The sequence below is a fragment of the Trachypithecus francoisi genome, unplaced genomic scaffold, assembly GCF_009764315.1.
Source record: "Trachypithecus francoisi isolate TF-2019V2 unplaced genomic scaffold, Tfra_2.0 Lachesis_group11, whole genome shotgun sequence".
Lineage (NCBI taxonomy): Eukaryota > Metazoa > Chordata > Mammalia > Primates > Cercopithecidae > Trachypithecus > Trachypithecus francoisi.
Genome location: NW_022681456.1, coordinates 88,733,878 through 88,758,989, shown reverse-complemented (window position 1 = coordinate 88,758,989; position 25,112 = coordinate 88,733,878). Strand labels below are relative to the sequence as shown.

General features: G+C 34.2%; 1 protein-coding gene across 2 annotated transcripts in view; it reads left to right on the top strand.

The window, feature by feature from the left end:
• Positions 1 to 25,112, top strand: part of ARID2 (AT-rich interaction domain 2) — a 188,990-nt gene that overhangs the window by 88,608 nt on the left and 75,270 nt on the right. For both annotated transcript variants that reach the window (XM_033222332.1, XM_033222333.1), the window contains exons 4-6: positions 182 to 315; positions 6,834 to 7,052; positions 10,864 to 10,931. In XM_033222332.1, the coding sequence (XP_033078223.1) occupies positions 182 to 315; positions 6,834 to 7,052; positions 10,864 to 10,931 (421 nt within the window). The remainder of the gene's footprint in view (positions 1 to 181; positions 316 to 6,833; positions 7,053 to 10,863; positions 10,932 to 25,112) is intronic.

Genomic DNA, 25,112 nt, shown 5'->3' with positions numbered 1-25,112 from the left:
GAGTTTATCTGTGGTTTATCTTGCTCTAAACTGAAGTTACTGTTCTAATATAAGAGGTTTATGGTATTTTTATTAATTTTTTTAGATTATTATTTATAAAAGGAAAACATACATAGTGAAAGTTAAAAATAAGATAATAAATCTATTTTTAAATGTTTGCTGTGCTGTTTTTCTGTTTTAGTTACCTAGAAAAATACGAGAAAGTTCATCATTTTGGGGAGGATGATGATGAGGTACCACCAGGCAATCCAAAGCCACAGCTTCCTATTGGTGCAATTCCATCTTCCTACAATTACCAGCAACACAGTGTGTCAGGTAAATATCACTGCAAATTAACAGGATATAGGTCCGCAGTTTTGAATTAGGAAAATAGACATCATCCAATGAGTTAGTCCCTTCCTTTGCACATGAGAACACTTAAGGCCTTAAGGTAATGCAGCTTTCAAAGATTGACATCTAATTGGTATCAGAGCCCTTTCTGTCACAGATTGCTTGAGAATTTTAGTTGCAGGAATTTTTAGTTATAAAACACTTTCAGTTTCAAGTAATGATTTTTCCTTGTTGCTCTGACTTATGATCAGTTTATCCTAAATAGTCACTAAAATAAGAAGAGGAAGATCCTGTTAGGAATCAGGAGACCAAGAATTTTCTTATAGAGTCTATTAGGTTTTCTAACATTAATGGGATTTCCAGCATCAGAATTCTCAGAAATATTTCTAATTATTCTATTTTCATGCCATGGTACCAGGAAGACTTTTTTCACTTGTCATTCTTGTAATGGTTATAGAGGAATCCACAGCTTGAAAAGAGTTGGACTCAAATTGGATAAAAATCAATCCGAATGTTGATACTTTCTTAAATGGAGCAGACAGGGGCTCCAGTTTTCAGTGGCTCTGGAGGTCAGGACTGTGATGACTAGGAAGAGAGGTCTAAGGATATAGACGTCTTTGTTTTACCACTCACTAACATTTGGCCTAAAAAAAAAAAAAAAGAGAGATACTTTTTTTTAAGCTATGTTCTTTATAAAAATTACAATTATTCTAAATATTTATTATTGTTACTGTTCACTGGTACTAGTTCTGTACTCTTACAGGTTGTCCTTGGATTTATGCTGTCTCGTTTGTGGACTATCATCAGTATCATCCACTTTTTTTTTTTTTTTTTTTTGCATTATCTATTTTCATAGTTTCTTAAAAGTTGAATTTGACTTCGTATTTCTTCCCTAATCAGTAATGACTAAAGAAATAGAATCTTCTTTTAGAATCTGTGATCTCCATTAGAAGAGGCTTCATCTGATGCTTCTGTATAATTGGGGTAGGAGTGAAGCAGGGAGTGCCAGCCAAACCTAGCTTTGTTTTTAATGAATAATTTTTACTGCAAGAACCAAGAGTGAAGGAGAATATTTTTTTTTTTTTTGAGACGGAGTCTTGCTCTGCCACCCAGGCTGGAGTGCAGTGGCCGGCTCTCAGCTCACTGCAAGCTCCGCCTCCCGGGTTCACGCCATTCTTCTGTCTCAGCCTCCCGAGTAGCTGGGACTACAGGCGCCCGCCTCGTCGCCCGGCTAGTTTTTTGTATTTTTAGTAGAGACGGGGTTTCACCATATTAGCCAGGATGGTCTCGATCTCCTGACCTCGTGATCCGCCCGTCTCGGCCTCCCAAAGTGCTGGGATTACAGGCTTGAGCCACCGCGCCCGGCAAGGAGAATATTTTAAGTCACCTTTAGAAATGCTTGCTAATAGTTTATGCTGATAAGATAAAATGGGGTGACTTGTTAGGTGATACGCTGCTTTAGAAATGCTTGCTAATAGTTTATGCTGATAAGATAAAATGGGGTGACTTGTTAGGTGATACGCTGCTTGTTTCTAAAAAGAGCTAATGACTATTATCTAATTCAAGGATGTTATAAAAGGTATTCCTACATCGAATGAGATATTGTACTAATGACTTTTAAAGATCATTTTCAACTTACAACTCTGTGTGATCCATGTATTACAATAACAGCAGAGCTATTAATCCTTGTATCTTAAATAGGGTTTGGTGTCTGCTACTACTGTTCCCAAACAAACACTTTTCTGTGTTTGGTCTTGTTTAAAATAGATTTTGTTCCTGAATCTGTTTTTTTTTCACATTTTCTATTGATCTGCTTTAAGAAAGATCATGTGAAATATTTTTGGTATTTCGGAAGCCTATAATGAAAGTTACTGATACAGCTACACAGGTTAAAGGAATGCCAGAATTGCTTAACCTGTTGTTATAACAGCCCCTTTCTGATATCCTATTACATGTCTGATTTGTCTTAAGAGAATCTAAACAGTTATGATTTATACGTAACATGTTTAACAAAGTCAGGATTGGAGATTCATGAAGAGGAAGAAACTGGGAACTGATGGGGAACATCAGATTACAGAATATCTAATTCAAACTGAAAAGGGGTAGAATTTCAGGGCAGCATTTATACTTTATATTTTTCTAGAAAGAGCCATAGCAACATCATGACAGTATTCTAAAAATTGACATGATTATCAACATATAAAGCAAATAAGTCATTAACTCATTTTTCTTTTAATGTGTTATTAAGGAAAATAGAGTAAGCTCCGTGTGTGTGTGCGCATGTGTTCTAAAAAAAAGAAACCCACCAAAATTAAATTATCTAATGATAGATTGAGAATATTTAAAGAAATTTATTTAGAACTTTGAGAAGATTTGTGTTTACATCTTTGGTCATACAGCCTTATTCCCCTTGTAGCTTTGGATAAATGTATTTATCCAGAGGTATTTTTATTGTTAACATTAAGAAAAGCTGTTCTAAAATATTTTGAGTGGTAGTATAATAAATTTCAGTGGTTAGTAGTGCTAGAATATAGAACATCATACACTGATAGAATGTGGACCTGAATTTGCCTTTGAGGATATTGACTACTTTTGGCCAATAACTAAATGGCAAAAAAAAATTATGGATTTTGCTTTAAGCTTTAAGATTCTTCAACATTGGCATCCATACATGGTGGTTTTATCATTCATTTGCATTTCATACTGTTTTTGACATTGCATACCTAATATTTTGGTTTCCTTCTTTCTCTGCTTTTTCCTTGGTATTGATTGGATACAATCATTTCTGCAGAATTATTGGGTGGATTATTATTATTATTTAATCCAACTCAATCGTTTTAATAAAGTGAAGCCAAGTACCTGGTCCATTTGCATTTTTGGCACTTAAATTTTGGGTTTCATGCAGGAAGATATAAAAATTTTTTATTAACTATATTTGAGTAAAGATTTTCTTTAAGTATTACATATTCTAACAGACATTTGGACTACAACAATCACTGCCAATGTATATGGACAGAATATATCATAGAATTTCTGCAGTGTACATAAACAACATTCCAGGAACAAATCTCCCTTTCTTCTAAATTGAACACAAAGAGAAGTGACTGCCTCAGATTAAATTTGTCAGTAGCAACCCACTTGTATAAACTTTAAATCAAGAATGTTGAAAATATGGATGGGCACGGTGGCTCACGCCTGTGATTCCAGCACTTTGAGAGACTGAGGCTGGTGGATCACCTGAGGTCAGGAGTTTGAGACCAGCCTGGCCAACATGGTGAAACCCTGTTTCTACTAAAAATACAAAAATTAGCCGGGTGTGGTGTTGCATGCCTGTAATCCCAACTACTCGGGAGGCTGAGACAGGAGAATTGCTTGAACCCAGGAGGCAGAGGTTGTAGTGAGCCAAAATCCACAGCACTTCAGTAGCCTGGGTGACACAGTGAAACTCTATCTCAAAAAAAGGAATAAACTTCCCACCTCATTCTGATTATAAAATTATAGCTACTCAACCGTATCTCTTTGAGGGAATGAAAGGAGGATATTAACATTTTGTAAGCATTTTCTCCTACATAGTTATCTTAGGAATCTTTACCAAGGAATCTTTAATTCGCCAAATAATTATAATAAATTGGGGCTTTCACTGTTATCTGGACTCCCAAATGAAGTGGACTTTGCTATTAATGTATGTACTCTCCTATCAAATGAAAGCAAGCACGTCATGCAACTTGAAAAAGATCCTAAAATCATCACTTTACTACTAAATGTTTAAATATAATTAAAGGATATTTCATAATTGTTATGTTTATTTATCTTACTCTAATTGAAGATGTCTTTGACAAAGTCATTCAGGTAAGGATGTATTGAATGGAGTATCTGTCATTTTACAGTAGGAAATAGAACAATTCTAAGATCATATGGAAAACACATAAACTTCAGGACTGTGACAGATAAGGAATATGGGTTCCACATTTTTTTCTGTTCAGATTTACCTGAAAGCTATGTGGAATCTAAAAAATGTAAATTAATTATTGCTAAGACTTGGCTTATCATCAGTCCAGTTTGCAGTATAGAATATGAAAGTCTGCTCCTATATTCATAGAAGTTTCATTACTTTTTCTCCAGATATTTATTTTATGTTACTTATGAGAAATTTCATTTATAAGGATTATCAAAAATGAACAATATATTCTTATTGTCTAGCTTTAAATGTTGTAAAGAATCTGTGTCATAGCCATTAATAACTGTGTTGTAGAATTTCTTCATTGTGTTGGAGACACTCCTAGAATAGTTTAGAATTGAAGAGGTGTGTCTCTTCAACTGTCTGCATTTCAAAATGAAATTCTTTACTTACATAATTTTCTTCTGTGGTATGTTGTGACAGTAGATTTCTACTTGCACCCTACTTAAAGAGATTGTGTGTGTGTGTGTGTGTTTTAACTTTTAAAATATTCAGGTATTTCAGAAATATTCTTTCGTTATTGTTGTTAAGAGATAGGTCTCACTCGGTTGCCCAGGCTGGAGTGCAGTGGCTTAATTGTAGCTCACTGGAACCTTGACCTCCTGGACTCAAGCTATCCTCCCAGCTCAGCCTCCCAAACAGCTAGGATTACAACACACACCACTACAACTAGCAAGTTGTTAAATTTTTGGTAGAGACAGCATCTCACTATATTGCCCAGGCTGGTCTTGAACTCCTGGCCTTGTGATCTTCCTGCCTCAGCCTCCCAAAGTGTTAGGATTATAGGCATGAGCCACCATGCCCAGCCTGAAATCTTCTTAAATGTTTAAATTTTAGTTTTTTGCCTTTTTTCTTAAACTTGTTACAGCTTTATTTGAAACAATGTACTTGTGATATCTGTCTCAGGACATAATTGCCAAGGTCTAAACTACCCCAGTTAGGATTCAGTTATTTCTAAAAATACAACTTTTTTATACATGTGAATTATGATTATATAGTATCTTAGTTTCTGTAAGCCCATTTTATCCCATCTTCAAAGTTTTTTAAATGTTTTAAATTGATTCTCCTGTGGAAAATCTTAGTTGCTTTGGTTTAGGCAAAGATTTCTTAGGACACAAAAGCATGAACCATAAAAGTAAATATTTATAACTCAGACTTCATCAAAATTAAAATTTCTGTTTAAAAAAAATGAAAAGATAAGCCACTAACAGGGAGAAAATATGTGCAAAGCAAATATGAAACAAAGGACTCATTTAGAATATTTAGAACTGACAATATTAAGTGCTGGCCAAGATGGAGAGCAATAGGAACTCTGTATATTGCTGATGGAAGTGCAAGATGTTACAGCCACTTTGGAAAACAGTTTCACAGTTTCTTACAGAGTTAAGGATACATTTATATGTGACCCAGTAATCCCACTTCTAGGTATTTATGCAAGAGAAATGAAAAAAATATGTCCCCACAAAATCCTGTCTTATGTTTATAGGGAGATTTATTAGTACTCACCAATAATTGGAAACAATCTAAATGTCCCTCAACTAAGGAATGGATAAACAAACTGCGTTTAAAAAGGTATGGACTAGTAATGCACACATCAATGTGGATATGAATCTCAAGAGTACTTTGCTAAATAAAAGAAACCAGACAACAAAAGACTATATTGTGTGATTCCACTTATTTGTCAGTTTGAAATAAAATGATAGGAAAGGAAATTTGTAGTACCTAGTGGTAGGGGATGGAATTGAGCATGAGGAACTTTTTGTAGTGATAGAAATACTCTATGTCTTGACTGTGATGATTTAAACTATACATCTGTCAAAACTTAGAATTGTAGAACTAAAATTAGCATGGGTTTTACTATGTTAATGATATTGCAGTAATTTGGAACAAGTCCTTTGAAATGCAATAGTAAAAAGTGTAGGTTAGTCTGGGCACAGGGCTCATGCATGTAATGCAGCACTTTGGGAGACCACAGCAGGAGGATTGCATAAACTCAGTAGATTGAGACCAGTCTGGGCAACATAGGGAGACCTGTCTCTACTAAAAATAAAATTAGTTGGGCATAGTGGAGCCTTCCTGTAGTCCTAGCTACTCCAGAGGCTGAGGTGGGAGGGTCACTTGAGCCTGGGAGATTGAGGCTGCAGTGAGCTGTGATCGCGACATTGCACTCCATCCTGGGCAACAGAGCCAGACATGTCTCAGAAAATAAAAAAAGTGAAGACAGGTCAATTAAAATACTGATTCAAAAATATTTTGGCAATGATGGCCAAATGGTATGTACATTTTGGTATTTTAATACCTTTTCAATAATGTAATTTTAATAATTAGTAAACCTAGAAAGTTTTAAAAGTTGAACCTTTGAACCTCTAATCAGTTTATGTGTATATATATATATACGTATATGTATATGTACATATATATGTACATATGCATATACGTATATATATATATATAAAATAAAGCTGTGTTCTGTATTAAAGGGATATTCACCATAGAGGTAACTGATCTTTGATATACTTAAGGTATTTTTTTTTTTCTGTGTTAGATTATCTGCGTCAAAGTTATGGGCTGTCTATGGACTTTAATTCGCCAAATGATTATAATAAATTGGTGCTTTCACTGTTATCTGGACTCCCAAATGAAGTGGACTTTGCTATTAATGTATGCACTCTCCTATCAAATGAAAGCAAGCACGTCATGCAACTTGAAAAAGATCCTAAAATCATCACTTTACTACTTGCTAATGCTGGGGTGTTTGATGACAGTAAGTTTTAAGCTGAATGTATTATATAATTATTCTGTAAAAAAGTTTTTTTTTTGTTTATTGGCATAATAGCATTCTTTATTCTGTCTTTTTATATTAAATGCATTATTTAAGATAATGAATGTTTGGGGGATTTTTAACCTTAAATATTTGAATAGTAATTTTGTCTCAGTGTTTTTGAAGTAAAAGTCCTGATTTTTAAGTTGCAATAATATATAGGTTTCCTGAGTTGAGATGATTACTTGCTACAAGATTTTGACAAAGAAAACTAGGATCTGGAAGAAATTGTTTTCTGAAGTCTATTTCTGCTAATGTGTGGCTATAATTTTTAACTAAAATATTTTAGGTCAATGCATTTGAAAATTTGCCTTCTAAATCATCAAAGTAAGGTTTATCAAAGGCTTCATATCATTTTTACTTGTAGGGTTTGCTAGTTGTGGGTTTTGATAAATCAAATTATTCATCTCTTCTGAAATTATCTCTTATTAAGGCTAGATTACCACACGGATCAAATTACTCAGTTTTCTCTTGCAGTTTAATACAGATTTAGAAATAATATTTTGAAATCTTTCTCTGCTCAGTTTTTCTTTTGTAAAACACCTGTGTTAGCTGAAGTTATTGGTATAAAATTATTTCTTGATTTCAGACTCTCCCCAATTCCAACCCCATTTTTTGCCAGAAGTATATCCTATTTAAGTGTAAGGTACTGACATACATTGAAAGTATTTTATCTTTTAGAGAATTATATATATAGCACACTAGCAGAGTCTTTGAGAAAACTTGTTGTAACATTTTATGACTTTTTTGTTTTTATCTTTAAATAGCGAGACAGCAAAAGAATTTATTTTTCTTCAGTTTGATTTGGGTCAAGTAGTGTTTTATTTGGGATTATCTAGGTAGGATTCTTTGAAATTTGGCACATATTTTATATTGAAAATGATTTTAAAATTAAAAGTGAAAATTAGTTTCTTAACTTGTCCAAAACTATTCTTGGTTACATGGGGGGGGGGGGGGGGGAAGAAAGATGGTTACTTCTTAGTTTTTGTCATAATTTTGAAGATATAAATTTGATGGCTTTTCACATCACTTTTATACTCTTTGATTTCCATTATTTCATTTTGGGCTTCCAAATACAACTTTCAACATTTAATGTAGAATGGAGTTGAAAATTGTTTCACATTTTTTAGAAACCTTAAAATGAAGCCTTTGAAAAGAATTTATATTCTCAAATCAGAATAATTTTAAGTCTTAACATTTAATCATTGAATAGAATTACATGTAAATAATTTAAGTTGGGTACATGATAGAAGTATTCTTATCAGTTTGGGTGCACTAAGACGAGACCTTCTTTCGACCTAATTTATCTTCATGCATTCTTCAGGCATTTTGTTTAAAAGACTAAATTATTATGTAGTATAATAATGCTAAACAGCATTAATTTAGCACGTGCAATTTGGGTATAGTTTCTGTCATTCAAAGTCACAGAAAGTTTAGTTCCAGAGTACATACAGACTTTATGAAAACCTTGTATTTCAAACAATGGTTTTACATGATAAAAATAATTCTCTTTGGAGTTTGAAGGTTATAGATACATTTTATTTGGTTAGACTTTGAGAGGCTTCAATTTGATTTTTAGGGCATGAGATTTTAATTGAGAGAGAAATGTAGATGCCACTTCTTTTAGAAAGTAGAATATTTATGTATTTTGTGTGTTTGAAGAAGTATAATAAAAATTCTATGTGATAAGAAATTTCATTTTTCAATTTTATGTTTCTACCCTGTATTCTTTTCCCAGGGATGTTATTTGCTTGGTGGGTTTTTTTGGTTTTTTTTGTTTGTTTGTTTTTGGAGTTTTTTTTTTTAGAGACAGAATCTTGCTCTGTCCCCCAGGCTGGAATGCAGTGGGGTGCAGTCTTGGCTCACTGCAACCTCCGCCTCCAAGGTTCAAGCGATTTCGTGCCTTAGCCTCCCAAGTAGCTAGGACTACAGGCAAGCACCACCACACCTGCCTAATTTTTATGTTTTTAGTAGAGACAGGGCCTCATGTTGGCCAGGTGTCTCAAACTCCTGGCCTCAAGTGATCTGCCTGCCTTGGCCTCCCAGAGTGCTGGGATTACAGGTGTGAGCCACCATGCCTAGCCCCCAGGGAAGTTTTTTATAAGGTTTTTTTCAGGACAAAGAAAACCTTGTCTGCCTTTGGTGGTGTGTGGGCTTCATTTTGCTGGTTAAGCTGCTACTTATATATAAATTTGATATTTTATGAAATGCTTTTTGAGGTCACTGTAGTTAATTTGTTTATTCAAAACATTTGTATCTGTTCTTTATATTACTTCCTCATGACCCTAATTTCAGTAGTAAAATCATTAGTGAATGTAATTTATGTTTAAAATGTTATTTCTCACCCTTTTAAATATTTTTTAAGACGAAAATTCTTATTCTAGCCAGAGTACTTCACAAACTTTATTTTACTCAATTTTAACTAAATACTAGGTTCATACTTAAAGGGTAATAAGACGGCCCAAGAGTTCATAAATCTCTTATGAGAGAGAACATGCCAACTTGTTGTGCTTCTCGTAACACATCCAATAAGGAAGTTTAAGGTTTTGTTTTTTTAAAGATTAATATTCATAACAACTAGTTTTTCTGTTAACAGTTGTCATTATATAATTTTCTTTTTGTTTTCTAAAAGCAGTAGCTTTCATCACGGAATTAATGTGATAGTTGATACAGGATTTACTTAATTTTTAAGGGCAAAAACATATTGTATCACAACTTAGACATTTGAATCATACTGCTTTATAGTCTGATCGCATATTGACAATTTGAGCTAGCAGCATAAAGGAGAAAAAATAATACAGGATATACCTATCTATATGCCTTAAGTTTTTTGGTGGGGAAGTAAGGGCCACGTGTGGATGAAAGACAGAATATTATTAAGAAGAAGCTTATGAAAACGATGGTTTGACTTTTCAAAAGTCATGAAGTCGTTGATAAAGCAACTTTATCGAGAAGCACAAACTTGATGTAGGCCTGATAATTTTCCTTAAAGGAGATTTATGGGAATTGTGGGAATTATTTCCATGGAGTGCCTTGCTCTCTATGTTTTTTGAATTGTGAATTAGGCAAGTATTTCTGAAATTAATATGAAAATTTTAAATGATAGCCTGGAAATCTAATAGCAATAACCCCAATTTGATTTTTTAATATTTTTCTTCTGTATAAATGAAAGCCAATGTGGAGTAACTCTTAAGTACTCTTCACCTCTTTATTGTCTGTGTGATTATTATGAGAAAGAGTCCATATTATTTGTAGGAACACAAATTTTCTTTGAATCTGAAAACAGTGTATTTCAAAAGAAATTATCGTGACTATCATTTACTATAAAATAAGTTTTAGTGCACAAGATATATTAAGATGTAGTTTTATTGTGTTTCCAAGCTACCTATTATTAAATAATTAATTGAAAGAATTGGCCAGGTGCTGTGGCTCACTCCTGTAATCCCAGCACTTTGGGAGGCCGAGACCGGCAGATCACGAGGTCAGGAGATCGAGACTATCTTGGCTAACACAGTGAAACCCCGTCTCTACTAAAAATACAAAACATTAGCCGGGCATTGTGGCATGCACCTGTAGTCCCAACTACTCGGGAGGCTGAGGCAGGAGAATGCCGTGAACCCGGGAGGCAGGGTGAGTGCAGTGAGCCGAGGTCGCACCACTGCACTCTAGCCTGGGCGACTCCGTCTCAAAAAAAAAAAAAAAAGAATTCATTGCATTTTATTGAATGTACTATTATTTATTTGTTTGTTTTTAGCTTTAGGATCCTTTTCCACTGTATTTGGAGAAGAATGGAAAGAGAAGACTGATAGAGACTTTGTTAAGGTAAATCATTTTAATTAAAATGTCGAATCATTGAGTTGCATGTAGCTAAGCCAACAATAGGTCAGTGGTTGCTTATTTAATAAACATGATACTACCTATACTTTTATCTTTACCTAATACATATGCCATATGCAACGATTTTAAAGTTGTGATTGAGTTGAGTGAAAAATCTTTTAGAATACCCATGAACAGACATAAAATTTTCATTGATTTCCGTGAATAGTAGCTTACAACAATAGCAGTAAACAATTGAATGACCCTCTTCTCAACTGGGATTCTGAGAATGGGTTTCAGGAAGTTTTCATTTTTATGTGTGTTCTGAAACTATGCAATTCAGAAAGGAATGAAGGGCCAGACCTGCCATCAAATCCTCAAAAAGAATAGGTCTGAAAGATTAGTAAGTAAGTAAATAATAGTAAGTAAGTAACTAAGTAAGTAAGTATATAAGTAAGTATAGTAAATAATAGTACATTTTCTAGAGGAAATTTTCTTGGCGTATATTTCTGAAACAAAATGTAGTTGTGAATTTCAAGTGAGAAACTACAAAAAGACTTGAGTAAACTGTTTTCTCACTTACACTTGTCTAACTTTGCTGGCTGTCAAGGAAATATAGGATGCTGCTTTTATTTACTGTCTGAGGGTACATTATATAGTATTACTATTAATGGAACATACACATTAAACATTATTGTTTAAACACCTTTTCTTTAAAACTCACGAGATGCATTCAAGTATGCATTCAAGTATGCTTACTCTTCATTCTTGCTGCGACTTCAGCTAAAATTTCTACATCTATTCACTTTGTTTCTTAAAAGTAGCTCTCTTGGGCTGGGTGTGGTGTCTCACACCTGTAATCCCAGCACTTTAGGAGGCTGAGGTGGGAAAATTGCTTGAAGCCAGGAGTTCAAGACAAGCCTGAGCAACAAAGCTAGACCCTATCCCTACAAAATATATATATATATATTTTTTACTTCATTATACAAAAATATTAAATAATTAGCTGGGTGTGGTTGTGTGCGCCTGTAGTCCCAGCTACTAGGGAAGTTGAGGTGGGAGGATTGCTTGCTTGAGCCTGGGAATTTGAGGCTGCACTGAGCTATAATTGTGCCACTGCACTCTAGTCTGGGTGACAGAGCAAGACCCTGTCTCTAAAATCAACTGATAAATCAATAAAAATAAATAAATAATAAAATGATACAACGGTGTTTTAGGGAGCTACTTTATTTTTTAATTTCATTTATTTACTGGTGTTTGATTAATCACTTAAATATTAAAAATCAGTTGTAAAAATTTTGATATTGTCCAGACAAAATAGACTTAAGTCACAGAACAAAAAAGAGACAAAAAAGATAATTACATAATGAAAAAAGGGATCAATGCAGCAAAAGGATGTATGTAACAATCATATATACACTCAACAGTAGAGGCCCCAGATATATAAAGCAAATATTAGTAGAGCTAAAAAGAGACAGACCCCAATGCAATTATAGTTGGGGACTTTACCTACTTTCAGCATTGGACAGATCATCTAGATAGAAAATCAGGAAAGAAACATCAGACTTAATCTGCACTATAGACCAAATGGACTTAACAGACATTTATAGACTATTTTATCCAACAACTGCAGAATATACATTCTTGTCATCAACCCATGGAACAGTCTGTGGGATAGATCATATAGTATGCCACAACACAATCTTAACAAATGTTTAAAAATTGAAATAGTGTCAAGTGTCTTTTTGTATCACAATGGAATAAAAGTAGAAATCAATAATAAGAGGAACTTTGGAAAATGTACAGATATTAATACAAGAAAATTAACGTGCTCCTGAATGACCATTGGAGGTCAAGGAAGAAGTTAAGAAGGAAATTTAAAATGGGAACACGGCCGGGTGTGGTGACTCAAGCCTGTAATCCCAGCACTTTGGGAGGCCCAGACGGGCGGATCACAAGGTCAGGAGATCGAGACCATCCTGGCTAATGTGGTGAAACACCATCTCTACTAAAAAATACAAAAAAAAAAAAAAAAAAAAAAAAAACCTAGCTGGACGAGGTGGCAGGCGCCTGTAGTCCTAGCTACTTGGGAGGCTAAGGCAGGAGAATGGCGTAAAACCCGGGAGGTGGAGCTTGCAGTGAGCTGAGATCCGGCCACTGCACTCCAGCCTGAGCGACAGAGCGAGACTCCGTCTTAAAAAAAAATAAAATAAATAAAATAAAATAAAATAAAATAAAATAAATAAAATAAACACAACATGCCAAAACCTATTGGATACAGCAAAAGCCGTCCTAAGAGGGAAGCTTATAGCAATAAATACCTACATCAAAAAAGTTGTAAGATTTCAAATAAACAACCTAAGATACACTTTAAGGAACTAGAAAAGCAAACCAAACCAAACCCAAAATTAATAGAGGAAAGAAATTATAAAGATCAGACCAGAACTAATTTAAATGGAGACTAAAAAGACGAAGGATCAACAAAACAAAAAGTTGTTTTTTGGTAAGATAAACAAAATTGAGAAACCGCTAGCTAGAATAGCCAAGAAAAAAGAGAGAAGACTCAAATAAAGTCAGAAACATAAAAGGAGACATTGCAGCTGATACCACAGAAATATAAAGGATCATTAGAGACTATGTTGAAATATTATGCTAATGAATTGGAAGACCTAGAAAAAAATGGATAAATACATGGACACATATGACCCATCAAGATTGAACCAGGAAGAGATAGAAAGCCTCAACAGACCAATAAAGAGTAACAAGATTCAATCAGTAATAAAAAGTTTCTCAACGAAGAAAAACCCAGGACCAGATGGCTTATGGCTGAATTCTTCCAAACTTACAAAAAAGAACCAACACCAGTTCTTCTCAAACTATTCCAGAAATTTGAAGAGGATAGAAGTCTCCTTAACTCATTCTTTGAGGCCAATACTACTCTGATACCAAAACCAGGCAAGGACACAACAGAAAAAGAAAACTGCAGGTCACTATCTGTGATGAACATAGATGCAAAAGTCCTCAACAAAATGCTAGCAAACCAAATCCAACAACATATCAAAAAGACAGTGCACCATCATTAAGCTGAATTCATCCCAGGGATATAAGGATGGTTCAACATACGCAAATCAATAAAGGTGATACATCACATCAACAGAATGAAGCACAAAAATATGATCATCTCAATTGTAGATTTGTCATACGTGGCTTTTATTGTTTTGAGGTATATTTCTTCTATGCCTAATTTCTTGAAAGTTTTTATCAAGAAGAAATGTTAAATTTTATCAACTGCTTTTTAAAAAATCTTTTGAGATAATCATTATATCAAATGGGGGAAAAACTGAAAGCTTTTCCTTGATAAACTGAAATAAGATGAGGACACTCACTCTCACCTCTCTCATTCAACATTGTACTGGAAGCCCTAACCAAAGCAATCAAGCAAGAGAAAGGAATAAAACTTCAGTAGAAGTTGCAGGATACATTTCTTAAAAAAAAGACATAGAAATCGCTAAAATATATATATGAAAAATTGCCCAACATTACTAATCAGGAAAATTTAAATGAGAACCACAATGAGATATCATCTCACCCCAGTTAGAATGGCTGTTGTCAGAAAGACAGCAAAATAACAAATGCTGGTAATAATGTGGATAAAATGGAACTCATACACTATTGATGGGAAAGTAAATAGTACAGCCATTATGGAAAACAGTATCCCACTACTGGATATTTATCCAGAGGAGAGGAAATAGTATATCAAAGGGATACTTGTGTCCTCAATGTTCATTGCAGCATTATTCACAATAGACAAGATATGAAATTGACCAAAGTATCCAGTAACAGGTGAATGAATAAAGTTTTATATATATATACATAGTTTTACATATATAATATTGCATATATATACAATGAAATACTATTCAGCCCTAAAAAGAATGAAAATGTGCTATTTGTAGCAACATGGATGGAACTGGAGGTCATTACGTTAAATGAAATAACCCAGGCATAGAATGAGAAATACTTCATGTTCTCACTCATATGTGGGAGTCAAACTTGTTGATATTTTGGAGGTAGAGTAGATTGGTGGTTACCAGAGGCTAGGCAGGGTGAGAGGGTGGTGCACAACAAGAGGTTGGTTAATGGGTACAAATACCTAGTTAGATAGAAAGAATAAATAATAAATTCTAGTGTTTTATAGGACAGTAGCATGACTATAGTTATCAATAGTTTATATTTCAAAATAGTAAGAAGATTTGAAATGCTCCCAACACAAAGAAATGATAAATATATGAGGTGATGCGTATCCCAAATACCATTATTTTATTATTACACATTGTATGCATGTATTAAAATATCACAGGTACCCGTAAGTACATACAGTTGTTTTGTGTCCATAAAATTTGTTATTGAGCAATCTTGCAAATTTGTATTAAAAGAGAGTTGTTTTAGGAAATAGTAACTATGAAGTAGATTTTTCTGGTGGCATTATACCTTTTCTTTATTGCTAGTCTTTAACTAACAAAAACTGCTAATGATAAGCTTCAACTAATCAAAAACTTTATTCTTTAGCAGTCTATTTTAAGTATTATAAATTGTCTTTAATGCATCAAGACTTATTTGACAATTTTGGAGGCCAAGTTAGGAGGATTGGTTGAGCCCAAGAGTTCAAGACTAGCCTGGATAACAGAATGAGACCCCGTTTCTACAAAGAAAAAAATAATTAGTTGGGCATGGTGGTGCATGTTTGTAGTTCCAGCTACTTGGGAGGCTGAGGCAGGAGGATCACTTGAGCTCTGGAGTTAGAGGCTGTAGTGAGCTATGATTGTACCACTGCATTCCACCACGAGTAACAGAGTGAGACCCTGTCTTTAAGAGAAAAAAAAAAAAAAGACTTTCTGGAAACTTTCATGTAGATCAGTATGATTTATTGCACTGTTTGTAGATTTAAATGTTTAAATAGTTAGAAAATCCTTACAGGCTTGGTTTCTAACTAATATTCCCACTAGGGCATTTTTCTTTTATAATGGAACTTTACTTAGGAAGAAATAAAATTAAAGAGTTGTAGTTAGGCATGTAGCATCAATGGCTTATATAAAAATGATTTTATATTGAGTATTGTCATGTAGATTTGTTTTTCTATCATAAACATATATTTACTTGAATTAAAAGTTAATGTAGACTGTATATTAAACACTTTGCATAGTTGTCTTTATCATTTTTCTGTTTACACAGTTTTTTTACAAAACAGTTCCACTGTAAAGTATTTCAACAAATAGGAACCTATAATGTCTCTTCAGAGATGTATACATGAATTTTATTTTAATGAGCTGGTAATACTTGAATTAATAGTTAAATAGTGGGAGAAAAGAGAGGGAAAAAAATGTTTTCCTGGTTTTGCAGAAGTTAGTCTTTATTTTATTTTAATTGAGACAATCTTACTCTTATCACCCAGGCTAGAGTCCAGTGGTGCCATTGTAGTTCATTGCAATGTCCTCGGCCCCAGGAATCCTCCTGCCTCAGGATCCCAAGTAGCTAGGATTACAAACTCCTGCCACCATGCTTGGCTAACTTATTTTTTATTTTTTTGTAGAGATAGGGTCTTGATATGTTCCTCAAGATAGTCTCAAACTCCTGTTCTCAAGTAGTTGTCCTGCCTTGGCCTGTCAGAGTGCTGGGATTATAAGCATGAGCCACTCTGTCTGCCCCCTTATAGAAGTAATTGACGCATGCTGTGGAAAAGCTAGAATTTATAGCAAAGGGCAAATATTAAAACCATTATTAATCACACCCATTCAGAAATAAACACCATTAATATCCTATATACATCTATCAAGTCTTTTCTATGCATATTATTTAAAGCAAAAGTTTTATTCAGAATTTAATTTGTAACCCATTCTTTTCACTTATTACAATGTTAGATTTTCTTTTCATCCTTAATATTTAGTATTTTAATGGCCACTTCATTCATATTACACGTTTCATAATTCATGTAAATAATCCATATTTTCAGAAATTTAGATTGTTTCCATTTCTTCTTCTTATCAACCTACCTGGGCTGTACATACTCACATCCAGGCCCACAAGTATAAAATAATTTTTTTCTTAGGTTAACTCCAAGACAAATTTGCAAGTCAAAGAATATACTAAATCCTTTACAAGAAGTATATCATCTTAAATGAATTTTATGGTAAAGTTACACTTTTCATATTGTTATCCAGAATGAAGTTTGTAACCTAAAATAGCTAGGCCTATTGCTACATAAAATATTGTATAATTAGCTAAAATGTTTATGACATTTATCTGATAATATCTGATAAGAATTATCAGATTAATAGCTTAAGTCACCTTATTTCAGAGAAAAAATACTTGAACTAATTTATTTGGTAAAATATTTTGTACATTAATTCATTTATTTAAAAAATATTCACTGAGTATTTTCTGTGTGCCAATACTTTTCCAGACACTGGGAAAACAAAGTCCCCCCTCTTAGCAAATTTCCATTCTATTATAGGAAAACAGACAATAAAAGTAAACAGTGTTATTTGAGGCTTTTGCAGGTATTGTGAAGAAAATAAAGCAGGACAATGTGATAGAGAGTTACAAGACGTGTGAGTGTATGGTAACATTAGATAAGATGACCAGAAAGGCTTCCCTCAGGAGGTAATATCTGATGATTTTTAGTAGGTTTGAATGATAATAGGTGACCATCACTGCAGAGGAAGAGTCTTTCTGACAGAGGGAATAGCAAATGCAAATGTTCTGAGGTAAGAACAAATTTAGTTTGAGGTATAGAAAGTATGTTTATGTGCAGGACCATGGTAAACAAAAGGAAAAGTAGTAGCAGACAAATGTGCCTGTTTCAGGTGTGAATATGCAGTTAACAGAAAATTTTAATGACAGAAGATATGTTGATCATATTATTATATGTATTAAAACTAAGCTTCATGATGCATTGACTTTTTAATTTAATATATTATCTTTTTTGGACTCCTATAAGTACTTTTTAAATTATAACATATACTTCATGTATATGTATAACACATACATAAGTAATACACTTCAAGATGTGTTTATAAAGTGAATACACCCATGTAAACATTACCCAGATGAAGAATTAGAACATTATCAGCTCCTCTGAAGTACGCCTGTTCATTCCCCCTTTCAGTCACTTCTTCATTCACTCCCTTATCTGTTAATGTTTCTTCCTTATTCTACTTCTCTTTTTTCCTTTATTCAACATCATGTTTGTGAAAGTTTCATGCATATCGTTGCAAGTATTTGTACTTCATTCATTTCTATTGTTGTATAATGTTACATTGCATGAATGTGCAGCAATTTGTCTTTTCTACTGTAAAAAGCAATAAAGATTTAGTTATTTCCAGGTTGGACACAAATAATTTTGCTATGAAGGGTTTTATATATGTATTTTGATAAATATGTGCATGCATTTTTGTTGGGTAGTTGACCTAGGAGTGTTAATTGCTAGGTTATAGGGCATGCATATCTGTATTCAGCTTTGGTAGATACTACCAAACATGTTTTCGAAGTAGTTGTACAGTTTTACCTTCTCAACAGTAGTATGTCAGTTCCAGTTCCTCATTGTTGACAGTATTTGGTTTTGTCAGTCTCTTTCATTTTAACTGTTACAATGGGTATATATTGTTACTGTAGCTTGGTTTTAATTTCCATTTTTTCTTGATTGATGAGAACTGGAATACCTTTGGCAATTTTGATAGCTTCTTTTAGGCAATGCCTATATTTTGTCCATTTTAAAATAATTATCTTTGATTTGTAGAAGTTTTTTTCTATATTTTGGATAAAAGTTCTTTTTAAGATGTTGGAAATATTTTCTAGCTTGCCTTTTCATTCTTGAATGGTATCTTTTGATGACCGTACATACTTAATTTTAATGTAGTTTAACATCAATTTTTTTTATTGAAGTTAGCCATTTTTTAGTTCTAGTTACAAATTTTTGCCAACCATGAGGTCAAAAACAGAGTATTTTTTTTTTCTGTTTTTCTTTTCACACTTAGATCTATAATTTTGATGGTGTTTTTGTGTATGTGGTGTAAGCTAGGAGTAAAGATTTGTTTTTTTTCCTCATATGGATACCCAGTTGAACCTACAGTATTTGTTTTAAAAACTGTGTTGCAGTATCACCATTGTCATAAATCCACCAATCATATGTGTATGGATCTTTTTCTAGATTCTTTTTCATTGGTTTATTTGCCCCATTAGGGCTTGAAAGTACCAGATTTTTAGTCAAGAAATTCAAATTCTTCCTACTAAATTTCAGTAAAAACTTGTGTTTTCTAATTAGAGAAAATATTTATTTTCCTCTTTTTGTGTGTAGCTCATTGTTTAAAATGTTATTTTTGTTTTTATACCTCTATGCAATTTAAAACCCCAGAAAGCAGATCTTTTAATCTTATTTTTCTGTCCTCATTATTTCTTGCATATTTCATCTCCCTTCTGAGTATGTGCTTTTTTCACAGTATAACACGTCCTTAGCTAGATCTTTCAGTGAAGATATTTTATTGATAAAATTCTGTTTTATAATTGTCTTTATTTTTGTCCATCTTCCACTTATAGAATTGTAGATTATAAGTTATATTTTTCTTGTATTATTGTCATTCTATTATTTTCTGCCTTTTTTGCTAGGTTATCCTTCTTCTTCTTTTTTTTTTTTTTTTTGTCAATTTCTGACCTTCTGTTAATTCTGAGCAGCATTTTGGGTATTTTCCTTGGGCTTGTTCCTTAATGATTTTCAGCTGTGTCTAATATGCTACCTGACCTATTTGTTAAATTTCTATTTTAGTGATCATGTTTTAATTTCTAGAAATTCTCTCTGTCCTATTGTAGATTTTCCCCTTTGATCTTCTTTTTTATGTTTTTAATAATTTTGAAGATTTTAAAAATATTTTAATAAATTAATTTGAATTATGTAAATTAAATATAATATAGAAACAATATATAATACACAAATTAAAAATTAAATACACTTGATTATCCTGATATCTAAAGCTGTTGTGACTAATTTTACTTATTCCATGGTGGAATATTCCCTTCTGTTTTATTTATTTTTTTTTTTGAGACAGAGTCTTGCTCTGTCGCCGGGGCTGGAGTGCAGTGGCCGGATCTCAGCTCACTGCAAGCTCCGCCTCCCGGGTTCACGCCATTCTCCTGCCTCAGCCTCCCGAGTAGCTGGGACTACAGGCGCCCGCCACCTTGCCCGGCTAGTTTTTTGTATTTTTTAGTAGAGACGGGGTTTCACCGTGTTAGCCAGGATGGTCTCGATCTCCTGACCTCGTGATCCGCCCGTCTCGGCCTCCCAAAGTGCTGGGATTACAGGCTTGAGCCACCGCGCCTGGCCCCCCTTCTGTTTTATAATGTTGGTTACGAATTTCAGCAGACCTGTTTTTGTAGGGTTTTTGTAAAGATTGGATTGAAAGTTTTTTCTTCCACTACTCTATTGCAATTGCCAGTCATCTACAGAGAAATACTGGTTTAGAATGACTATATTAATTTATTCATTGATTTTCTGGTGACTCGAGTAGTTACTAAAACCAACTCAATGGAGACTGGGGAGTAGGCCAGTGGTACAAAATCTGGGGCGTTATTTTTAACCCAAAACTGCGGTAGAGACGGTCAAGCCCTTTTGCCTCCTTTTCTTTGAAGGTATTAGCTCTTCAAAGTTTTCACCATGATACAGAGCTGCATTCCTGATTCCCCACTTCATAAAGTGACCCAAGGTCCTATATTCTGTCCTCACTACACTGCATTAAGAGCCAGACCATTTGGTTATAGAATTATATAGTTTTTCTTAACTCCAGAAAATTGGTGATGAAAGTGTAAATTGCACAAAGTGTTTAAATAAATATGCAGTCACAATGGGGAGTGGAGGTTATCAGTATAATCATTAATCACATGAAATCAAGAAAACATAAATGGCTGGGCACAGTGGCTCACGCCTATAATCCCAACACTTTGACTTGGGAGGCCAAGGCGGGTGGATCACTTGAAGTTAGGAGTTTGAGACCAGCCTGGCCAACATGGCAAAAGCCCATCTCTACTAAAAATACAAAAAATTAGCTGGGTGTTGTGGCGGTCACCTGCGATCCCAGCTAATCAGGAGGCTGAGGCAGGAGAATCGCTTGAGCCCAGGAGGCAGAGGTTGCAGTGAGCCGAGATCATGCCACTGCACTCCAGCCTGGGTGACAGAACGAGACTGTGTCAAAAAAAAAAAAAGACATTAGAAGAAGACACAAATACAATTGAGGAAGATTAGATGTTTCCTGCAGTTGTATGTATGTGTTTTCACTAATTTTTGCTTTTCATATATCTTTCTATTGCTACACTTTTTCTAACTTGTTGATTTCCTCTTTGATACATGGGTTATTTAAGTTTTTAATTTTTATGGATATGTGGTAGGTGCATATATTTAGGGATATATGAGATATTTTGAAGCAGGTATATAATGTGTAATAATCACATCAGGGTAAATAGGGTATTCATCATCTCAAACATCATTTCTTTGTGCTATAAACATTCCACTTATACATATTTATTTATTTATTTATTTATTTATTTTGAGACGGAGTCTCGCTCTGTCACCCAGGCTGGAGTGCAGTGGTGCGATCTCGGCTCACTGCAAGCTCCGCCTCCCGGGTTCACGCCATTCTCCTGCCTCAGCCTCCTGAGTAGCTGGGACTACAGGTGCCCGCCACCTCGCCCGGCTAGTTTTTTGTATTTTTTAGTAGAGACGGAGTTTCACTGTGTTAGCCAGGATGGTCTCGATCTCCTGACCTCGTGATCCGCCCGTCTCGGCCTCCCAAAGTGCTGGGATTACAGGCTTGAGCCACCATGCCCGGCCACATTTTTAAACATCCCGTAAATTATTGTAGTCACCCTGTTTTGCTATCAGATACTAAATCTTATTCATTCTGTGCAGCTATGTTTTTGTACCTATTAATCATTCCCACTTGGCCCCAGCCTCTGGTAACCATCATTCTACTCTCCATCTCCATGAGTTCAGTTGTTCTACAATTTCCTGAGGTGTGAGTGTTGAAATCATCAACTGTAATTATGAATGTTTATACATCCTTTCAGTTCTGTCAGTTTTTACCTTATGTGTTTTGAACTTCTCTTGTTGTTGCATACACATTTACAGTTGTTGTATTTTCCTGATGAATTAACTTCTAAAAAACATTATGTATGAAACTTAGCAACAGCTTTCTTATTATGTTGTCATAATATATTTTTCCCATCTTTATAGTTTTTATATGTGTTTTTATGCATAGTGTTTCTTATAGACAACATACAGTTAGTGCTTGTTTTCCTCCTCCCCACAGTCTGCCTTTTCTGCAATGTCTGCCTTTAAGTCAGTGCATTAAGCCCGTTTACGCTTTAGGAAATTAATGATGTAGTTAAGTTTAGGCTCTCAACTTTTATTTATCTAAAAATTTTATTTTGCCTTCATGTGTCAAGAATATTTGTGATGGGTTTAAAACTGTAGGTTTTAGGTTTTAGTGCCTGAGCACTTTAAAGATAGCATTGTTATCGACAAGAAATCAACTTTGTTCTTATTGCTCTTGTATAGGTATTGTAGTCTCTCACTGCTTTTAATATGTTCTCTTTATTACTGATATTTAATTTCATTATGATATGCCTTGCAGTTTTCATTGCTTATTTTACTTGGGGTTAATTTAGTTTCTTGGATCCAGGTTTGGTATCTTACATAAAGTTTGGAGAGTTTTTCACAATCATTTCTTCAAATATTTTTCTTTCCCCTCTGGTTTTTTTTGTTTGTTTTAGAGACAGGGTCTTGCTTCGCTGCCTAGGCTGGAGTGCAGTGGTACAATCATAGCTCATTGCAACCTTGAACACGTGGGCTCAAGCGATCCTCCTGCCTCAGCCTGCCAAGTAGCTGGGACTATAGGCATCCACCACCACACCCAGACCCCTCTTCTTTTCCTGGTACTACATTTACAATCTGGCTTCTGAATCCATGGATTCTGCATCCATAGATGTAACCAATCACAGATTGAAAATATTTGGGGGATAAAGCAATTTAAAAAAGTAAAAAGTAATAAAAATAAAAAGTTAAGAGACGACAGTATAACAACTATTTACGTCACATTACACTGTATTAGGTATACTGTATTTAAAGTATACAGGAGGATGTTTGTAGGTTGTATGCAAATACTATACTGCTACACCATTTTATATGAGGAACTTGAGCATCTGGAAAATGTGGTATCTTTGGAGAGTCCTGGAACCAGTCCCCACAGATACTGAGGGATGACTGAATATGTGTATTAGATCATGGTGGTGTTCCACAGGTCACTAAAGCACTTTTCATTATTTTTAGACCTTTTTTGTTTTCTGTGTACTTAATTGTGGATATTTTCTATTGTTATGCATTCATCATTTCTAGTTAAGCAAATCTTGTGTATTTTCTTTATTTGCAATACAGATGATTCCCAAGTTACAATAAACTTACAGTTTCTTGACTTTACTGTGGGTTTATTGAGGGTGTTAAATGCATTTCAACTTATGATGTTTTAGACTTACTGTAGGTTTATTGGGACATAATCCCATCATAAGTCAAGGAGCATCTGTATTACATTTTCCAGCTCAAGAAATTTTATTTGATTGTCTTATCTGTTTATTTGTTAATTATGTTCATATTTTTTATATCATTGAACATACTCAATAGTTTTTAAATGTCATTGTTAGTTTTCTTGTTATCTTTGTTATTTCAGTATCTTATTTTTCTTGAAACTGATTTTTGTCTTGGTTATGGGTCATGTTTCCTCATTTCTTTGTAGGTGTGGTAATTTTTTATTAGATGTGAATGTTGTGTGAGTGTGACATTGTTGAGTGTCTGAACTTTGGCGTTTTTCCAGAATGTTGAACTTTGTTTTAGCAGGCTGTTAATTCATATATGGATTATCATAGTAGGGTTGTTTTAAAGCTGTGTTATGACATATGTAGATTAGCCTTTACTCTAGGGCTTGTTTATTCCTTCTACTTAGGTATGACATTTTGGGAATTTCTCCTGAATGAGCTAGGTGTATGTGAGTTTTCTCTATTCTAGGAATTGTTTAATTACAGCCTCTTACAATTGTTCTCTCCAGTTTTTTGCCTAGCATTGTGGAGTTTGAACATACATCTGTGTAACTTAGTACTTAGCAGTGAACTCAAAGTATATGTATGTAGACTCATGGGACTCTTTCTCTGCATAACTCTTCCCTTATTGAAAATTTGCTTTCATATTCTAGCCTCCTTAGCTTTGCTGTGCTCTGTTCAGTGTTTTCAGCTTAGCAATCACTCTGATATCTTGGGTTTCTCTTCCCTATGCTTTAGTCTAGAATTAATGTCCAAGTAAAAATATCAGTCAATCATTGGAATAACTGCATTTGTTTCTCTTGTTCAGTGATTACAATCTTGCATTACCTTTTTTCCAATCTCTGAAAACAATTTTTTCATACATGTTGGGTTTTGGTAGGATGACTACTCCAGTACCATACTCCATATGGCCTAAAGAAATAGTCACTTGAAAGTATTTTTCTAAATTTTAAATTTACATGTATTTTTTTTTTACCCCATGACTTTTTGAAAGTGTTTTAATTTGGCTTAACCACAGTTACCTTTATCATTTATTCTTCCTTAGATTGTAGATAATGAGCTTTTTTGTTTTTATTTGTCAGAAAATGTTTTTATGTCACCTTCATTCTTGAGGAACAGTTTCACTGTTTAAAAATTCTATGTTGGCAGGCTCACGCCTGTAATTCCATGTAATCCCAGCACTTTGGGAGGCCGAGATGGGCGAATCACATGAGGTCAGGACTTCACAACCAGCCTGACCAACATGGTGAAACCCCATCTCTCCTAAAAGTACAAAAATTAGTTGGGCGTGGTGGCACACACCTGTAATCCCAGCTACTTGGGAGGCTGAGGCAGGATAATCGCTTGAACCTGGGAGGCAAAGGTTGCGGTGAGCTGAGCTCATGCTCCAGCCTGGGTGACAGAGTGAGACTCTGTCTCGAGGAAGAGAAAAAAAAAAAAAAATATGTTGGCAGATATTTTCTTCCATCATTTTGAAAATATCATATTGTGATTTTTCTCTTCATTCTTCAGGAGTTTTATGATGATGTTTCCATACTTTTTTTTTTTTTTTTAATC